Raw genomic sequence first — 17,289 nt, 5'->3', positions numbered from 1 at the left:
CCTGATCCCAGTACACACAGAATTTAGTGGGTAATACAGACATGTAAATAAGCAGTCACTGGATGAGTTTATGATAAAGGTTAGGACAGAGTACAGATGCTCCTCAGCTTACGGTGGGGTTATGTCCTGATACACCACTCATAAGTTGAAAATGTACTTAATACACATAACTTGCCAAAGGTCTTCTTTTTTTTTTTGTTTTAAGATGGGGTTTCACCACGATGGCCAGGCTGGTCTTGAGCTGTTGACCTCAGGTGATCCACCCACCTCAGCCTCCCAAAGTGCTAGGATTACAGGTGTGAGCCACCCCACCCGGCCCAAAGGTCTTATATCTACCTTAAATGTACTTAGAACACTCTAGCTTACAGCTGGGAAAAATCATCTAACACAAAGCCTATTTTATTTATTTTTATTTTTTGAGAAGTAGTCTGATTGTCACCCAGGATGGAGTGCAGTGGCACAACCTCAGTTCACTGCAACCTCTGCCTCCTGGTTCAAGCAATTCTCCCTGCCTCAGCCTCCTGAGTAGCTGGGATTACAGGCACTGGTCACCATGCCTGGCGAATTTTTTTGTATATTTTAGTAGAGGTGAGGTGTCACCATATTGGCCAAGCTGGTCTTAAACTCCTGACCTCAGGTGATCTGCCTGCCTTGGCCTACCAAATTGCTGGAATTACAGGTGTGAGCCACCATGCCTGGCCCACAAAGCCTATTTTATAATGAAGTGTTGAATATCTCATGTAATTTATTTATTTTTATTTTTTGAGACAGACTTTCACTCTGTCACCCAGACTGGAGTGCAACAGCACAGTCACAGCTCACTGTAGCCTCCAACTCTCTGGCTCAGGTCATCCTCCCACCTCAGCCTCCTGAGTAGCTGAGACTACAGGCATGTGCCCAGCTAATTTGTGTATTTTTTGTATAGCCGGGGTTTTTCCATATTGCCCAGGCTGGTCTTGAACTCCTGGGCTCGAGCAATCTACCCTCCTTGGCCTCCCCATGTGCTGGGATTACAGGCATGAGCAGCCGTGCCTGGTTTCAGGTAATTTATTGGACATTGTACTGAAAATGAAAACAGAATGATTGTATGGCTATTTATTTTTGTATATTTAGTGGGGGTACAAGTGCAGATTTCTTTCTTTTTTTTTTTTTTTTGTGACAGAGTCTTGCTCTATTGTTCAGGCTGGAGTGCAGTGATGTGCACTCCTTGGCTTACTGCGACTTCTGCCTTCTTGGTAAAGTGATTCTTGTGCCTCAGCCTCCTGAGTAGCTGGAACTACAGGCATCTGCCATCACACCCAGCCTAATTTTTGTATTTTTAGTAGAGATGGGGTTTTGCCATGTTGGCCAAGCTGATCTTGAACTCCTGATCTCAGATGATCCACCTGCCTCAACCTAACCAAGTGCTGGGATTATAGGCATGAGCCACCGTGCCTGGCCAGAAGTGCAGATTTCTTATGTGCATATATTGCATCGTGGGAAATCTGGACTTTTAGTATACGCATCACTCCAACAGTGAACATTGTACCCAATAAGTAATTTTTCAACCCTCACTCCACTCCCACCTTCCCACCTTTTATATTGTCTAGTGTCTATTAGTCTACCTGTTGTATAGCTCCCACTTATCAGTGAGAACATGTGGTATATGACTTTCTATTTCGGAGTTATTTCACTGAGGATAATGGCTTCCATGTATGAGCACTTGAAGTCCAATTTTTTTTTTTTTTAAGACAGAGTCTTGCTCTGTCGCCAAGGTTAGAATGCAGTGCTGTGATCTTGGCTCACTGCAACCTCTGCCTCCTGGGTTCAAGCAATTCTCCTGCCTCAGCCTCCTGAGTACCTGGGAACATACAGGTGCCCGTCACTGCACCCGGCTAATTTTTGTATTTGTAGTAGAGATGGGGTTTCACCATGTTGGCTAGGCTTGTCTTGAACTCCTGACCTCGTGATCCACCTTCCTTGGCCTCTCAAAGTGCTGGAATTACAGGCGTAAGCCACTGCACCCAGCCGAAGTACAATTTCTACGGAATGCAGCATATCTCATATCTTTTTTGAGACAAGGTCTTACACAGTGTGGTGGTGTGATCTCTTCTCACTGCAACCTCCACCTCCTGGGCTCAAGTGATTCTCCTGCCTCAGTCTCTTGAGTAGCTGGGAACACAAGTGCACACCACCACACCCAGCTAATTTTTTTTTTTTTTTTTTTTTTTTTTGAGACGGAGTTTCGCTCTTGTTACCCAGGCTGGAGTGCAATGGCGCGATCTCGGCTCACCGCAACCTCAGTCTCCTGGGTTCAGGCAATTCTCCTGCCTCAGCCTCCTGAGTAGCTGGGATTACAGGCATGCACCACCATGCCCAGCTATTTTTTTTGTATTTTTAGTAGAGACGGGGTTTCACCATGTTGACCAAGATGGTCTCGATCTCTTGACCTTGTGATCCACCCGCCTCGGCCTCCCAAAGTGCTGGGATTACAGGCTTGAGCCACCGCGCCCGGCCTAATTTTTATATTTTTAGTAGAGACAGGGTTTTACCATGTTGGCCAGGCCTGGTCTTGAACTCTGACCTCAGGTGATCCACCCACCTCGGCCTCCCAAAGTGTTGGGATTACAGGCATGAGCCACTGTGCCCAACCTGAATGGGTATCTCTCTCTCTCTCTCTCTTTTTTTTTTTTTTTTTTTTTGCATGGAGTCTTGCTCTGTGGATCAGGCTGGAGTGCAGTGGTGTGATCTCAGCTCGTTGTAACCTCTGCCTCCCAGGTTCAAGCAATTCTCCTGCCTCAGCCTCCTGAGTAGCTAGGATTACAGGCACATGCCACCACGCCCAGCTAATTTTTTCCATTTTTAGTAGAAACAGGTTTCACCGTGTTAGCCAGGATGGTCTCGATCTCCTGACATTGTGATCTGCCCACCTCGGCCTCCCAAAGTGCTGGGATTACAGGCATGAGCCATAGCACCTGTTCTCTTTTTTTTTTTTTTTGAGACAGAGTTTTGCTCTTGTTACCTAGGCTGGAGTGCAATGGCGCGATCTCAGCTCACTGCAACCTCTGCTTCCTGGGTTCAGGCAATTCTGCCTCAGCCTCCTGAGTAGCTGGGATTACAGGCACACGCCACCATGCCCAGCTAATTTTTTGTATTTTTAGTAGAGGTGGGGTTTCACCATATTGACCAGGATGGTCTTGATCTCTTGACCTCGTAATCCACCCACCTCAGCCTCCCAAAGTTCTGGGATTACAGGCTTGAGCCACCGCGCCCAGCTCTCTTTTTTTTTTTTTTTGAGTTGGAGTTTCACTCTTGTCCCCCAGGCTGGAGTGCAGCGGCATGATCTCAGCTCACTACAACCTCCACCTCCCGGACTCAAACGATTCTCCTGCCTTAGCCTTCTGAGTAGCTGGGATTACAGGTGTACACCACTACACCCTGCGAATTTTTGTATTTTTAGTCGAGTTGGGGTTTCACCATGTTGACCAGGTTGGTCTCAAACTTCTGACCTTAAGTGATCCATCCGTCTCAGCCCCCCAAATTGCTGGGATTATAGGCACGAGCCACTGTGCCCATGCATATCTCTTTTTACACCATCGTAAAGTTGAAAATTTGTAAGGTGAACCATTTTTAAGTTGGGGACTGTCCTTGCTACGGTAATACCTGGGAAATGTACCCAGGTCCAGTCTGAACAGTCAAGGAAGGCTGTGTAGAGGATGTGATGTTTAAACCAATATCTGAATATTGAGTAGGAGTTAGCCAGGCACATTGAGGAGAGCGTGTGTGCAAAGCAGAGAAAAGGATATGTACTGGCTGGGAGGCAAGAATCACATCATATCGTTCAGGAACTGAAAATAATTTGGTATGGTTAGAGAAAAGGAGTTTGCTCTCAGGACCCCTTTCTCTTTTCTTTTTTTTCCTTTTTATTTTTTTGTATTTTATGTAGAGACAAAAATACGTTGCTATGTTGCCCAGACTGGTCTTGAACTCCTGGCCTCAAGTAATCCTCCCACCTTGTCCTCCTAAAGTGCTGGGATTATGAGTGTGAGTCACTGCACCCGGTCTCAGGACACCTTTACATTCTTGAACATTTTGAGATTTTTCTTAAAAGTATTTGATTGCATTTGATCTCATGCCTCCCTAAAACGTATAAAACCAAGCTGCACCCCAAACACCGTGGGCACATGTTTTCTGGACCTCCTGAAGGGCCATAGTCACTCATATTTGGCTCCGAATAAATCTCTTCAAATATTAAAAAAAATATATATTGGCTGGGTGTGGTGGCTCACGCCTGTAATCCCGAATCCCAGCACTTTGGGAGGCCAAGGTGGGTGGATCACTTGAGGTTAGTAGTTCAAGACCAGCCAACATGGTGAAAACCATCTCTACTAAAAATACAAAAATTAACTGGGTGTGTGGCAGGCACCTGTAATCCCAGCTACTTGAGAGGCTGAAGCAGGAGAATCGCTTGAACCCGGGAGGTGGAGGTTGCAGTGAGCCAAGATTGCACCACTGCACACCAGCTTGGGTGACAGAGCTAGACTCCATCTCAAAAAAAAAAAAAAGGAAAGCTGAGTTTTCAAATCTGCTTTTGCATTCCATTGTCATGATAGGCATTTTGTTTGAAGCTTATGAAGAAAATCTGGCCTCAGATATCAGATGTTTAGTTTGAAAATGGAGGAGTATTTTAATAAGCTTTTCAGATAACTGATATTTTTCTTTGATACTACGCTAAAATTCAACAGGTAATTTGAAGCCTTATAAGTAAACTTTTTATATTATTACATTAAAATTCACTGGTCTCAGGTCAAATGTGGTGGCTCCTGCCTGTAATCCCAGCACTTTGGGAGGCTAAGGTGGGTGGATCACTTGAGGTAAGTAGTTCAAGACCAGCCTGACCAACATGGTGAAATCCCATCTCTACTAAAAATACAAAAAATTAGCCTATCCTCTGAAACTCAGGCAGAAAAAAAAAAAAAGAAATAGCTGGGTGTGGTGGTGTGCGTCTGTAATCCCACCTACTTGGGAGGCTGAGGAAGGAGAATCGCTTGAACCTGGGATGCAGAGGTTGCAGTGAGCCAAGATCGCGCCACTGTACTCCAGCTTGGGTGACAAGGCTAGACTCCGTCTCAAAAAAACAAAAGAAAACCAAACAAAAGTTAACCAGGTGTGCTGATGGGCACCTGTAATCCCATCTACTCAGGAGGCTGAGGCAGGAGAATTGCTTGAACTTGGGAGGTGGAGGTTGCAGTGAACCGAGATAATGCCACTGCATTCCAGCCTGGGCGACAGAGCAAGACTCTGTCTCAAAAAAAAAAAAGGGAAGAAAAGAGCTGAATTCTAACATCTGCTTTTCTCACATCTCACATTCAATTGTCACGATAGACGTTTTGTTTGAAGCATATGAAGAAAATCTGGCCCCAGATATCAGATGTTTTGTTTGAAAAAGGAGTTTTTTGTTTGTTTTTGAGATAGAGTCTCGCTCGCTGTGTCTCCCAGGCTGGAGTACAGTGGCATGATCTCAGCTCACTGCAATCTCTGCCTCCCAGGTTCAAGTGATTCTCCTGCCTCAGCCTCCCGAGTAGCTGGGACTACAGGCACCTGCCATCATGCCTGGCTAATTTTTGTATTTTTAGTAGAGACGGGGTTTCACCATGTTGTTCAGGCTGGTCTTGAACTCCTGACCCCATGATCTACCTGTGTTGACCTCCCAAAGTGCTGGCATTACAGGTGTGAGTCACCATGCCCAGCCACGAGGAGTATTTTAATAAGCTTTTCAGGTAACTGATATTTTTCTTTGATACTATACCTAAAATTCAACAGGTCATTTGAAGCCTTATCAGTGAACTTTTTATACTATTACATTGAAATTCATTGGTCTCAGGTCGGGGATGGTGGCTCCCGCCTGTAATCCCAGCACTTTGGGAAGCCGAGGTGGGTGGATCACCTGAGATCAGGAGTTTGAGACCAGCCTGGCCAGCATGGTGAAATCCCGTCTCTACTGAAAATACAAAAAATTAGCTGGGCATGGTAGTGTGTGCCTGTAATCCCATCTACTCGGGAGGCTGAGGCAGGAGAATCTCTTGAACCCAGGAGGCGGAGGTTGCTGTGAGCCGAGATTGTGCCACTGTACTCCAACCTGGGAGACAGAGCAAGACTCTGTCTCAATAAAAAATAAAATGAGATGAAATTCACTAGTCTCTTTATTGCTCCTTGAGTAGATCTTTTATCTATGTGTGATTTTTGTAACATCATGAATTGGTAATTTGGAAAATTCTATGACTAAGTTATATAAATTTTTTTTTTTTTTTTTTTTTTTTTTTGAGACGGAGTTTCGCTCTTGTTACCCAGGCTGGAGTGCAATGGCACGATCTCGGCTCACCGCAACCTCCGCCTCCTGGGTTCAGGCAATTCTCCTGCCTCAGCCTCCTGAGTAGCTGGGATTACAGGCACGCACCACCATGCCCAGTTGATTTTTTTGTATTTTTAGTAGAGACGGGGTTTCACCATGTTGACCAGGATGGTCTCGATCTCTTGACCTTGTGATCCACCCGCCTCGGCCTCCCAAAGTGCTGGGATTACAGGCTTGAGCCACCGCACCCGGCTTATATAAATATTTCAATTGTTGACACATTTAATTGTATAATACTATGACATGTCATGGAGCTTCCACGACATTCCACTGTACAATTGTGAGAGAATTAGACCAAAAAGGTAAACAATATCTTAGTAGTATTTTAAAAATAGTTTTGACTTTCTAGACCCCCTGAGAGGTCTTGGGGACCCTGAGGAGTTCCTGGACTGCACCTTTAGAATTGCTAGACTGGCACTTTAAGGAGGAGAGTGGTTTAGAGAGAGAATGATAAGGTGTAACAGACCTGTGAGTGATGCTAAGGGAATTTGGACTTTATTTTAGGGTAACAAGTAATCATTTAAAGGGTTTTAAGTGGAGGAGTCACATGACAGGACTTCCTTAAAAATATGCATATTTTAATTAACATAGAATAACATACAAAGATCTTAAGATCAATTCAGAGTTTTAGCAATTGTATATACCCATGACACCAGCATCCAAAATAAGATAGAGAATATTTCTGTTCTCCCAGAAAGTTCCCTTTTACCACTTTCTATTCCACTCCCCTCTCCCACAATTGCCTTTATTTGGAATTTGTAGAAATGTAGTCAGATGTAGTATACTGTCTTTTGTTTTGTTTTTTTTTTTTTTTTGAGACGGAGTTTCGCTCTTGTTACCCAGGCTGGAGTGCAATGGCGCGATCTCGGCTCACCGCAACCTCCGCCTCCTGGGTTCAGGCAATTCTCCTGCCTCAGCTTCCTGAGTAGCTGGGATTACAGGCACGCGCCACCATGCCCAGCTAATTTTTTGTATTTTTAGTAGAGACAGGGTTTCACTATGTTGACCAGGATGGTCTCGATCTCTTGACCTCGTGATCCACCCGCCTCAGCCTCCCAAAGTGCTGGGATTACAGGCTTGAGCCACCGCGCCCGGCTTTTTGTTTAACATAAATGTTTTTGATATTTATTATTTATGTTGTGTATGTTAGTAGTTCATGCTTTTTATTTATTTATTTATTTTAATTTGAAACAGGGTCTTACTCTGTCACCCAGGCTGGAGTGTACAGTGGCATGATCACAGCTTACTGTACCTTGTCCTGCAGTACTCAAGTGATCCTGCTGCTTCAGCCTCCCAAGGAGTTGGGACTACGGCATGCACCACCATGCCTGGCTAATTTTTAATTTTTTTGTAAAGCTGGGTTCTCCCTACATTGCCCAGGCAGGTAATTTTTACATTTTTGTAGAGATGGGGTCTCACATTGATGCCCAGGGTAGTCTCAATCTCCTGGGCTCAAGTGATCCTCCTTCCTTGGCTTCCCAAAGTGCTGGGATTACAGATATGAGCCACCCATGCCCGGCCCAATTCTTTTTTTTTTTTTTTTTAATTGCTGAATAGTATGTCTCAGTTGACACATAAGATTTTTTTTTTTTTTAATTAAAAGTTTTTTAAGAGTCAGGATCCTTGCTTTGTTGCCCAGGCTGGAGTGCCCTGGCACAACAGTGGCTCACTGCAGCTTTGACCTCCTTGGCTCGAGTGATCCTTCTGCCTCAGCCCCCCAGGTAGCTTGAACTACAGGTGCGCACCACCATACCCAACCAATTTTTGCATTTTTTGTAGAGACAAGGTTTCGCCACATTAGGTTCATCTTGAACTCCTGAGCTTAATCTGCCTACCCTGGCCTCACAAAGTGTTGGGATTATAGGCATGAGCCATGGAGCTCAGCCCTAACCTACTGCTGCGTGATATTCCCTGTGTACTTTTTTTTTTTGAGACGGAGTCAGGCTGGAGAGCAGTGGCACCATCTCACCTCCCTGCAACCACCCCCAACACACCACCCCCACACTGGGTTCAAGCGATTCTCCTGCCTTTGCCTCCCAAGTAGCTGGAATTACAGGCGCACACCAACACACCTTGTCCATTTTTGTATTTTTAGTAAAGATGGGGTTTCACCATGTTGGCCAGGATCGTCTTGATCTCCTGACCTCATGATCTGCCCGCCTTGGCCTCTGAAAGTGCTGGGATTACAGGTGTGAGCCACCTCGCCTGGCCTATTTTTATTTTTTCGAGATGAAGTCTCACTCTGTTACCCTGGCTGGAGTGCAGTGGTGCCATCTTGACTTAACTGCAACCTCCACCTCCCAGGTTCAAGTGATTGTCCTGCCTTAGCCTCCTGAGTAGCTGGGATTACAGGTGCACACCACCACGCCCGTCTAATTTTTGTATTTTTAGTAGAGATGGGGCTTCACCATGTTGGTCAGGCTGGTCTCAAACTTCTGACCTTGTGATCCTCCTGCCTTTGCCTCCCAAAGTGCTGGAATTACAGGCTAGATACTACAGAGCAAGACTCAGTCTCAAAGAAAGAAAGAAAGAAAAAATTAGGCATGGTTATGTGTGCCTGTAGTCACAGCTACTCAGGAGGCTGAGGTGGGAGGATTGCTTGAACCCTGGAGCACCATTGCTCTGTCATAGCCTAGGTGACAGAGTGAGACCCTGTCTCAAAAAACAAACAAATCAATGGAAGAGTCTTGAGTTGTGTAAACACTGATGGGAAAGACAAGAAAGCGAAAAAGGCAGAGAGAAAAGAAGAAAAAATGAAAAAAGAAAAAAAGAAAGAGAAAGAGGCTGAAGTAACAGAGAAGCAAGCATACATGAAAGGCCTTTGTGACCTGTCAAGTGCTGTGCAAAATTAGTAATTTATTCTTCCTTCAGAGTCAAGAGGCTCTTTGGCCCAGTGTTATGCGAGTAGAGGGCACTTAGGAGTAGTAGGGGTGTTGAATATTCAGAAGAGCAGAGAGGATTTGAGAGCAGCTGCAGGGTCGGGGTGGCGGGGGCTAACCACCAGCATGGTGGCCACACAGAGGGTCTCTCCTGCCCTTGGGGCCTGTGGTGGTTCAGAGCTTCTATCTGATAGAATGATTAAGACTGGAATAGGCCAGGTTCTGCTGTGTAAAACAGTTCATCATGTAGAAAGCATTTTCGGGTCTCTGGAGTAGCAGTGGTTTATTGATACAGTTAACAAAATTCTACTGAACAGAATTCAGACTTTGAAGACCAGAAATTCATTTTGACTAACGGCGTCCCTCAGAACATACAGGATTGGGGTTTCTCTCCTAGCATATGAGGGTCAGTGTTTAGTGGGAACATCTGGCTCCCCCTGCAGGTTGGTATCCAGCAAGGCTGAGTTTTTGCCAAGCACTCGCTATGGGGACATCAGTTATAAATAAACAAAACACTCGCAGGAACGTTATGGTTATTCTGCCCAGGCAGGCTCCCAGCTTTCTGATAGATGTCAGACACTAGTTCTGGCCTCACAGTGTGGTGGTTCTGAACACTGATTGTATTTAAGCCTTCTGTGTTTTGCTTCTGTTCACCCAGGAGTACTAGTGAAAGACGCCTGAAAAGAGCAGTGTATTCTGGTGACAGGGAAATCACACATAGGTGGAAAGTTTGCCATACCCAGGTGATTGAGCAGACAGCTTTCGTATTTTTTTTTTTTTTTGAGACTGAGTCTCGCTCTGTTGCCAGGCTGGAGTGCAGTAGCTCACTGCAACCACTGCCTTCCGGGTTTAAGTGATTCTCCTGCCTCAGCCTCCTGAGTAGCTGGGACTACCGGCACATGCCACCATGCCCAGCTAATTTTTGTACTTTTAGCAGAGATGGGGTGTTTCACCATTTTGGCCAGGATGGTCTTGATCTCTTGACCTAGTGATCCTCTGGGATTACAGGCGTGAGCCACCGTGCCTGGAGGTTTGTTCTCCTCCAGCAGAGACAGCCTAGGTGGTGATTGTCCTGATCGTTTCTGTCATTGTATCCTGCTTTTGTATTTTGGTATATTTTGCCACTGATTTTGAGTATACAACTATAACTATTTTTTTTGTGGTATTATTTATATTTTATCAGCATGCTGTAATTATTATTATTATTATTATTATTATTATTATTATTATTTTGAGACGGAGTTTCGCTCTCGTTACCCAGGCTGGAGTGCAATGGCGCGATCTTGGCTCACCGCAACCTCCGCCTCCTGGGTTCAGGCAATTCTCCTGCCTCAACCTCCTGAGTAGCTGGGATTATAGGCACGTGCCATGTAATTATTTTTTTAATATGACAAAAGATTTTCTGTAGGGTTTAATTTCAGTCAGGACAAATTATTTCTTTTGAACTAGATCTCCAGTCTTATGATGATGATGAATAGGTTTTGCTAACAGAAATTTATTTTAAGGTAAGATTTTCTAGAAGGCATCTAGTTAGTAGAATTCATCTGATTCAAAGCAATAAAAGCTTCCTGAGGATCTATTGTATGTCAGTTCCCGAGCTAGATGCTAGAGAAACAGATATAAATTCAGTACCATCTCTGTTCTCTGGAAACTTACTGTTCAGGTAGTATTTCCCAAAATGTATTATGGAAATACTGGGCACGTGAGATTCCTTGGTCCAGTAGGTTTGAAGGATACTGCTTTGTTTTATCATCAGTCTACATAGAGATTCTCATTGCTTATGAGTATGTCATGGTTCAAGAAGTTCTGTGGTAAAGTTCTCTGTGTATGTTTAATCTAATGTTTCTCAAATTTATGTCACACACAAGCCCAGGGTGTGTGTGTGTGACATTTCTTAACAGCCTGAGAACTTCTGGAATAGCATGGACTTTGTACAGTGATAGAAATGTTCTTTATCTACACTGTCCAGTACAGAAGCCACTGGCCACCTGTGGCCATGGAGCACTTGAAACGAGTCTAGTGTGACTGAGGAAATGAATTTTAAATTTTATTTAACTTTAATTAATTTACATTTAAACAGCCACATGGGGCTAGTGACTTCTCTAATGTATAGGGCAGCTGTGGAAGCTATTTTGAGTCATGCTGGGCTAAAGGTGTGTTTTTATTTATTCATTCTACAAACATCAAGCTTGTGGTGGTCACTGAGTAAAAATGTCCTTGTCCTCAAGGAGCTCCTAATTTAGTGGGGACTGCAGGCACCTGCCACGTAATGATGAGCCTAAGGTGATTACTTGGAGCACAGAGGAAGGGGTTCAGCTTTGGTGGGGAGGTTGGGGTTGATCAGAGAAGGTGTCCTGGATGGGTCCTAGAGCGTAAGTCCTGAATAACAAGTAAGAGTTTATACAGTAAAACTTATTCCCTGTTTCCCTTCTTTTCTTTTCTTTTCTTTTTTTTTTTTTTTGAGTCACCGTTTCGCTGTCAGTCATGCTGGAGTGCAGTGGCATGATCTCAGCTCACTGCAACCTCCATCTCCCAGCCGCAAGCAATTCTCCTGACTCAGCCTCTTGAATAGCTGGGATTACAGGCATGTGCCACTATGCCTGGTAAATTTTTGTATATTTAGTAGAGATGGGGTTTCACCGTGTTGGCCAGGCTGGTCTCAAACTCCTGACCTCAGGTAATCTGCCCTCTTCAGCCTCCCAGAGTGCTGGGATTACAGGTGTGAGCCACCATGCCCAGCCACTCCTTGTTTTAAGGTGCAGGTACTACCTACTCAGTGCAGGAAATGTTTGTCTCTACTTCTTACCCAGATGAAGCCCCTGTTCTTGCCGGAAGCTATAGGAGTACAGTGACATGACTTCACTCTTGCCCATGCTTCTGCCCGCCAGCTGTCAGTTAACCCACGCTTATTGAGGACAATGAGTAGCATGTGAACATGAAACATGGAGCCTTTGAGTATCCCCCAAAATCATCTTGTTGATGGGCTTATGCTGATACCATTTGCAGTGAGTCTGACAGAAGCAGGAACAGGGCGGTACGCAGCGACACTGCCTCTCCTTCCCTGGATTGAGGAGGGCCTCTTGAAGGGGTTGAGGTTCAAGAGAGCTGCAGCAACTTGAAGCAGCAGTGTTTGTTCCTCTCAGCTGTGGGAGATGAGTGGTCTAAGGATTATCTTTCTTCCTTCTCTCCAGATGGTGTCATACTCTTCTGTCCTCACAGCCATCAGTAAGGTATGACTATAGATACTCCAGAGCTAGGTGGAAGATGACAGACAAGGCCTCCCCTCCTGGTGGGCAGCCCTGATCCTGTGACCCATGAGGCTGGGCAGGCAGCACATGATGCCTGTGGCTGGCATTGCTGGTCTTCCGTGGGAGGGGGGTCCTGGCAAGTAGGGGCTGGTGCTTGGGAGCCAATGTCCACTGTTGAGGATGCTGAGTCTGGAACCCAAAGTTGGAGGAGACAGGAGGAATCCTGAACGCACTCTCTGCCTTGTGTGAGCCCTGGGGGTGGATGGGGGCGTTCTGTAGCATCTCCACTGTTCTTTCCACAGTTTGATGACTTTTCCCGGGACCTGTGTGTCCAGGCTCTGCTGGATATCATGGACATGTTTTGTGACCGTCTGAGGTAAGAAGAGCAGGGGTAAGAGGGCTCACAACGTTCCAGCCTTGTCTTAGTGCAGAGGTGAAGCTCCTAGCACACAGACCAAGACCAGCTCTGGGTTCTCACGTTTTTTTCACCCCACCTGCCCATCCGCACTCACCCGTCCCCTCCCCTCCTTTTCTTGCTCCCTTAGGATAGATCTTCCTCTGAGTAGCTCATTTGAAATCTTGTCCAGTAGAAGCCAGAGGGGCTAAGCGTCTTCCCCAGGACTTTGTTAGCTTCTCAGCCCTAGTTCCTAGTAGGGAAGTGCCAGGGACTCTGTGGAGCATTGGTGTGGGTTGGATTTCAGCCATTGGAAGAACGGAGCCCTGATTTTGCATCCTTCCCGGTAGCTGTCACGGCAAGGCTGAGGAGTGCATCGGACTGTGCCGAGCCCTTCTCAGCGCCCTCCACTGGCTGCTGCGCTGCACGGCAGCCTCTGCAGAGCGGCTCCGGGAGGGGCTGGAGGCCGGCACTCCAGCAGCTGGGGAGAAGCAGCTTGCCATGTGCCTTCAGCGCCTGGAGAAAACCCTCAGCAGCACCAAGAACCGGGCCCTGCTGCACATCGCCAAACTAGAGGAGGCCTGTATGTCCCTTGATTCCCCTGAGCCCCACCTGCCGCTGCTCCCATAGCCGGTCCTTTAATTGAGAAGGGAGAGGCAGGATGCCATCCCACTTCTTTCCAGGAGGATCTGAAACCATCCCACTTCCTTTTTTTTCTCCCCATAAGCATTGCACACATCCCAGGGACTTGGGCAGGGTGGCACCCGAGCCAATCAACCAACAGGTATTTACTGAGCATTGTCTTACACCCAGCACTGTGCTAGGTGCTGGGGGCGGGGGGTGGGGGGGCTATCAAAGGAGCATGTGGCAGGGTCCCTGCCCTCATCAAGCATAGCTGCTAGTGGGGAGCAAGACTAGTATGTCACAGATGCGGAAAAAACTAGAGGACAAGACAAGCACACCGTCCGTTATTGTGTTTGTCTCCATGTTACTCATCATCTGGAAGCGAATGCCTCTTGTATTTGAATGTTACCTAAAATGCCCCTTTGAACACAGTGCCTGTTTGCTGTTGGGCCTGTTGGACCATAAGCCTCTTGCCTCAAGTTCAGATGTTAAGTGTGGGTTCTCTCCAGAGCTTGAAAACAGACAGAGCACCTGGCGGGAGGGAAGATGCCAGTATTTCCAACAATGGGGTCCTAAGGCCATAGTCTTGCTCCTTGAAGCCCACATGGCTTGGGACCTCCTACATAGCTTGGGATCTCTTGTTCTCCAGGGACAAGATTGCTAGAATGGGTTACTCCCGAGACTTTAGGACCTGGTTGGAGAGCTTGTTTTAGGACTAGTATATTTATTTCTCCCTCAAGTATGTTTTACTGCCTGTGAAAAGTCCAAAAAAGACAATCATTATATAAAAATGGTCTGCGTTGACAGCTTCTTACCTACCTTGACCCTTGATAAATGTCTACTGGCTGAAAATCGGATGAATACTGAATGTTAATGGCTCTCAGGTCTTGTCTTTTTTTTCCCCTTCTGTGCTCCATGGAGGTTAATGGGCTAGTTGGTGCCATTATCCATCATTTGACCCTCTGGAATTGTAACTAGGATAAGTAACTTGTAATTCAGTGATAACTGATATGGCTTAGACCATGAGTATGGGCATTAGGAAGGAGAGAACAGTGAGTTAGACCAGTTGGGTGAGTTACTAAAGGAACTGGGGCTTGAACAGAGGGGCTTGGAGCATGGTGGGAGTTTGAGAGAGGGTGTGCGAGAGAGGCCTTCAGCAGGGGAGGGCAGCAAGTGTACCGCCTAGATGAGGGAGTGGTTGAGAATGGGAAGGCCATTCAGGGACCCAGCGCCCCCAGGGGAGAGTAACAGCCTCTCCAAGGCTGGGTTTGGAATCCGCCCACTCCTCGAGTGATTTGTGGCCACACTCCCTGTTCCAGCTACTGGACTCTAACCTCCCTCTGCCCCTCTCTCCTGAGCCTGTGTGATGCCAATCCTTGTGAAGTCAGCTGGCTGTGTCCCCTGGCAGTCAGGCCTTTGGGAATGGTCTCTAGGGTTTCCAGCTCTAGGTGCCCACCCCTCTTCTGGAAACAGTGCATGCTGCCCTCAGGCCCCTGCCTCCCTGTCTTCCTGAGGGGAAGCCTTCCTGTGTGGTTTTGAATGACAGAGGCGGTGCCAAAATCAAAGAGTTTGGGGCCAGGCCCTCCCTCTCCCCTGTTTCCCATCACGTTTCTGCACTTCCTTCCCTCTGCCAGCCTCCTGGACTGCCATTGAGCATTCTCTCTTGAAACTTGGAGAGATCCTGGCCAATCTCAGCAACCCCCAGCTCCGGAGCCAGGCTGAGCAGTGCGGCACCCTCATTAGGAGGTAGCGGCTCCCTGGGGAATGGTGATGGAGGGAGAGGAAGGACATGCCCTGGGGTGGGAAGATGTGGTACCTGGTGCCATCCCCTCCACCTTCACCTTTGGCCCCCTCAAACAATGTCCCCTGTGTTTGTGACCCCTCAGCATCCCCACGATGCTGTCTGTGCATGCAGAGCAGATGCACAAGACCGGCTTCCCCACCGTCCACGCCGTGATCCTGCTCGAGGGCACCATGAACCTGACAGGCGAGACACAGTCCCTGGTGGAGCAGCTGACGATGGTGAAGCGCATGCAGGTGGGAGCGGCTGAGTGGCTCTCCCTTCCCCAAGGCGGGCCAGCCTTTTGGGGGCAGGAGGGAGGATTCATCTGGTTCTCCCTGGGAGAAGTGGGTTTGTCTTGCTCTGTGACGGATAATGGGTGCCAGGCGTGTACACTTATGTCATTGGACCTTACGCCTCTGGTTCTCAGCACAGAGCTGGGCAGTGACTCTGCCATGCAGTCTCTGACCCAGCCAAATCCTTGGGTGTCCATAGAAGGATGACAGGGTATGGGCACCCTCTTAGGCCTCATCCTTGACTCTTCCCACAGCATATCCCCACCCCACTTTTTGTCCTGGAGATCTGGAAGGCTTGCTTTGTGGGGCTCATTGAGTCTCCTGAGGGTACAGAGGAGCTCAAGTGGACAGCTTTCACTTTCCTCAAGGTACCGGGGACGTGGGCGGGACAGAGCCAGTCTAGGAATGGTTCTCAGGAAGAGCAGTGGCACCCTGGACCTCTGCCCTGTGTTTCTCCCTGCGGGCGCTGGGCCCAGCCTGCCAGGTATCCCAGTGCAAGTTCCCATTGATCATTTTTTCTGAAAGTGCCAGGGCTATATTTAGCCCATTTGGCAAACTCTGTTGTTTCTTACCACAGAGGTGCAGTTTAGCTTGGTCATCAGACAGATTGGTGCAGGGCAGTGAGGGGAGCCAGGGAAAGGGGCCCCAGTCCTCCTTGAAGCTGGGGATCTACTTTTGCTTATGGCATTTTTTTCTGTTGAGTGAGCAGAGGTGCAGGGTCCCTGTGTCCTCTGCCTAGGCCTGGGGACATAAGGGACCCAGGTACCTATTGGCTGCCATTTAGCTCTAAGTGTGCTCTCACTCCCAGGGCAGGACTGTTCCTGTCTCTCTCCTTGGAGGAGCTGGTCGGGGGGAGGTCTTCAGGGGTACATGAAAGAGAAAAGAAACGGATCTTGCTGTTTTCCCCTCTGCCTCACCCCCTAGATTCCACAGGTTTTGGTGAAGTTGAAGAAATACTCTCATGGGGACAAGGTGAGTTGAGGAATTGAGATGGCGGCATGGGAGCAAAAACAAGGGCAAGGGAAAGGTCCTTCGGGCCCCAACTGGGCAGTGTTCTCATGCCTGGAAGAGAGCTGGATGCATGTGTGCATGTGCGCACCTCAGTGTGCGTGTGCTTTGCTGTGTATGTGCTTCAGTGTGTGTGTGCTTCATTGTGTGCACCTGCTTCAACGTGAGTGTGCTTCAGTGTGTGTATGTGTTTCAGTGTGTGTGCGCTTCAGTGTGTGTATGTGCTTCAGTGCGTGTGTGCTGCAGTGTGTGCACCTGCTGCAGGGCGAGTGTGCTTCAGTGTGTGTATGTGCTTCAGTGCATGTGTACTTCAGTGTGTGTGCACTTCAGTGTGTGCACCTGCTTCAGCGTGAGTGTGCTTCAGTGTGTGTGCGCTTCAGTGTGTGCACCTGCTTCAGGGGGAGTGTGCTTCAGTGTGTGCACCGGCTTCAGCATGAGTGTGCTTCAGTGTGTGTGTTTCAGTGTGTGCTCCTGCTTCAGCGTGAGTGTGCTTCAGTGTGTGTATGTGTTTCAGTGTGTGCTTTAATATGTGTGCGCTTCAGTGTGTGTCTTTCAGTGTGTGTGCTTCAATGTGTGTGCGCTTCAGTGTGTGTGTGCTTCATTGTATTTCAGTGTGTGTGTGCGCTTCAGTGTGTGCACCTGCTTCAGCATGAGTATGCTTCAGTGTGT

At 47.4% G+C, this 17,289-nt stretch overlaps 1 protein-coding gene across 8 annotated transcripts in view; it reads left to right on the top strand.

Annotated features, from left to right (window-relative positions):
- MED24 (mediator complex subunit 24) overlaps nucleotides 1–17,289 on the top strand; it is a 33,629-nt gene that overhangs the window by 2,899 nt on the left and 13,441 nt on the right. For 6 of the 8 annotated variants that reach the window (XM_039476882.2, XM_039476881.2, XM_010330668.3 and 3 more), the window contains exons 4-11: nucleotides 12,462–12,500; nucleotides 12,821–12,894; nucleotides 13,263–13,495; nucleotides 13,640–13,696; nucleotides 15,171–15,282; nucleotides 15,423–15,573; nucleotides 15,867–15,980; nucleotides 16,537–16,584. In XM_039476882.2, coding sequence (XP_039332816.1) covers nucleotides 12,462–12,500; nucleotides 12,821–12,894; nucleotides 13,263–13,495; nucleotides 13,640–13,696; nucleotides 15,171–15,282; nucleotides 15,423–15,573; nucleotides 15,867–15,980; nucleotides 16,537–16,584 — 828 coding nt within the window. The remainder of the gene's footprint in view (nucleotides 1–12,461; nucleotides 12,501–12,820; nucleotides 12,895–13,262; nucleotides 13,496–13,639; nucleotides 13,697–15,170; nucleotides 15,283–15,422; nucleotides 15,574–15,866; nucleotides 15,981–16,536; nucleotides 16,585–17,289) is intronic. The other 2 variants (XM_003942826.4, XM_010330675.3) reach the window with 1 other exon arrangement.

The sequence above is a fragment of the Saimiri boliviensis genome, chromosome 17 (genome assembly GCF_048565385.1).
Source record: "Saimiri boliviensis isolate mSaiBol1 chromosome 17, mSaiBol1.pri, whole genome shotgun sequence".
Taxonomy (NCBI): Eukaryota; Metazoa; Chordata; class Mammalia; order Primates; family Cebidae; genus Saimiri; species Saimiri boliviensis.
The sequence above is the reverse complement of the archived record's forward strand: the minus strand, read 5'-3'. Positions and strand labels throughout refer to the sequence as shown.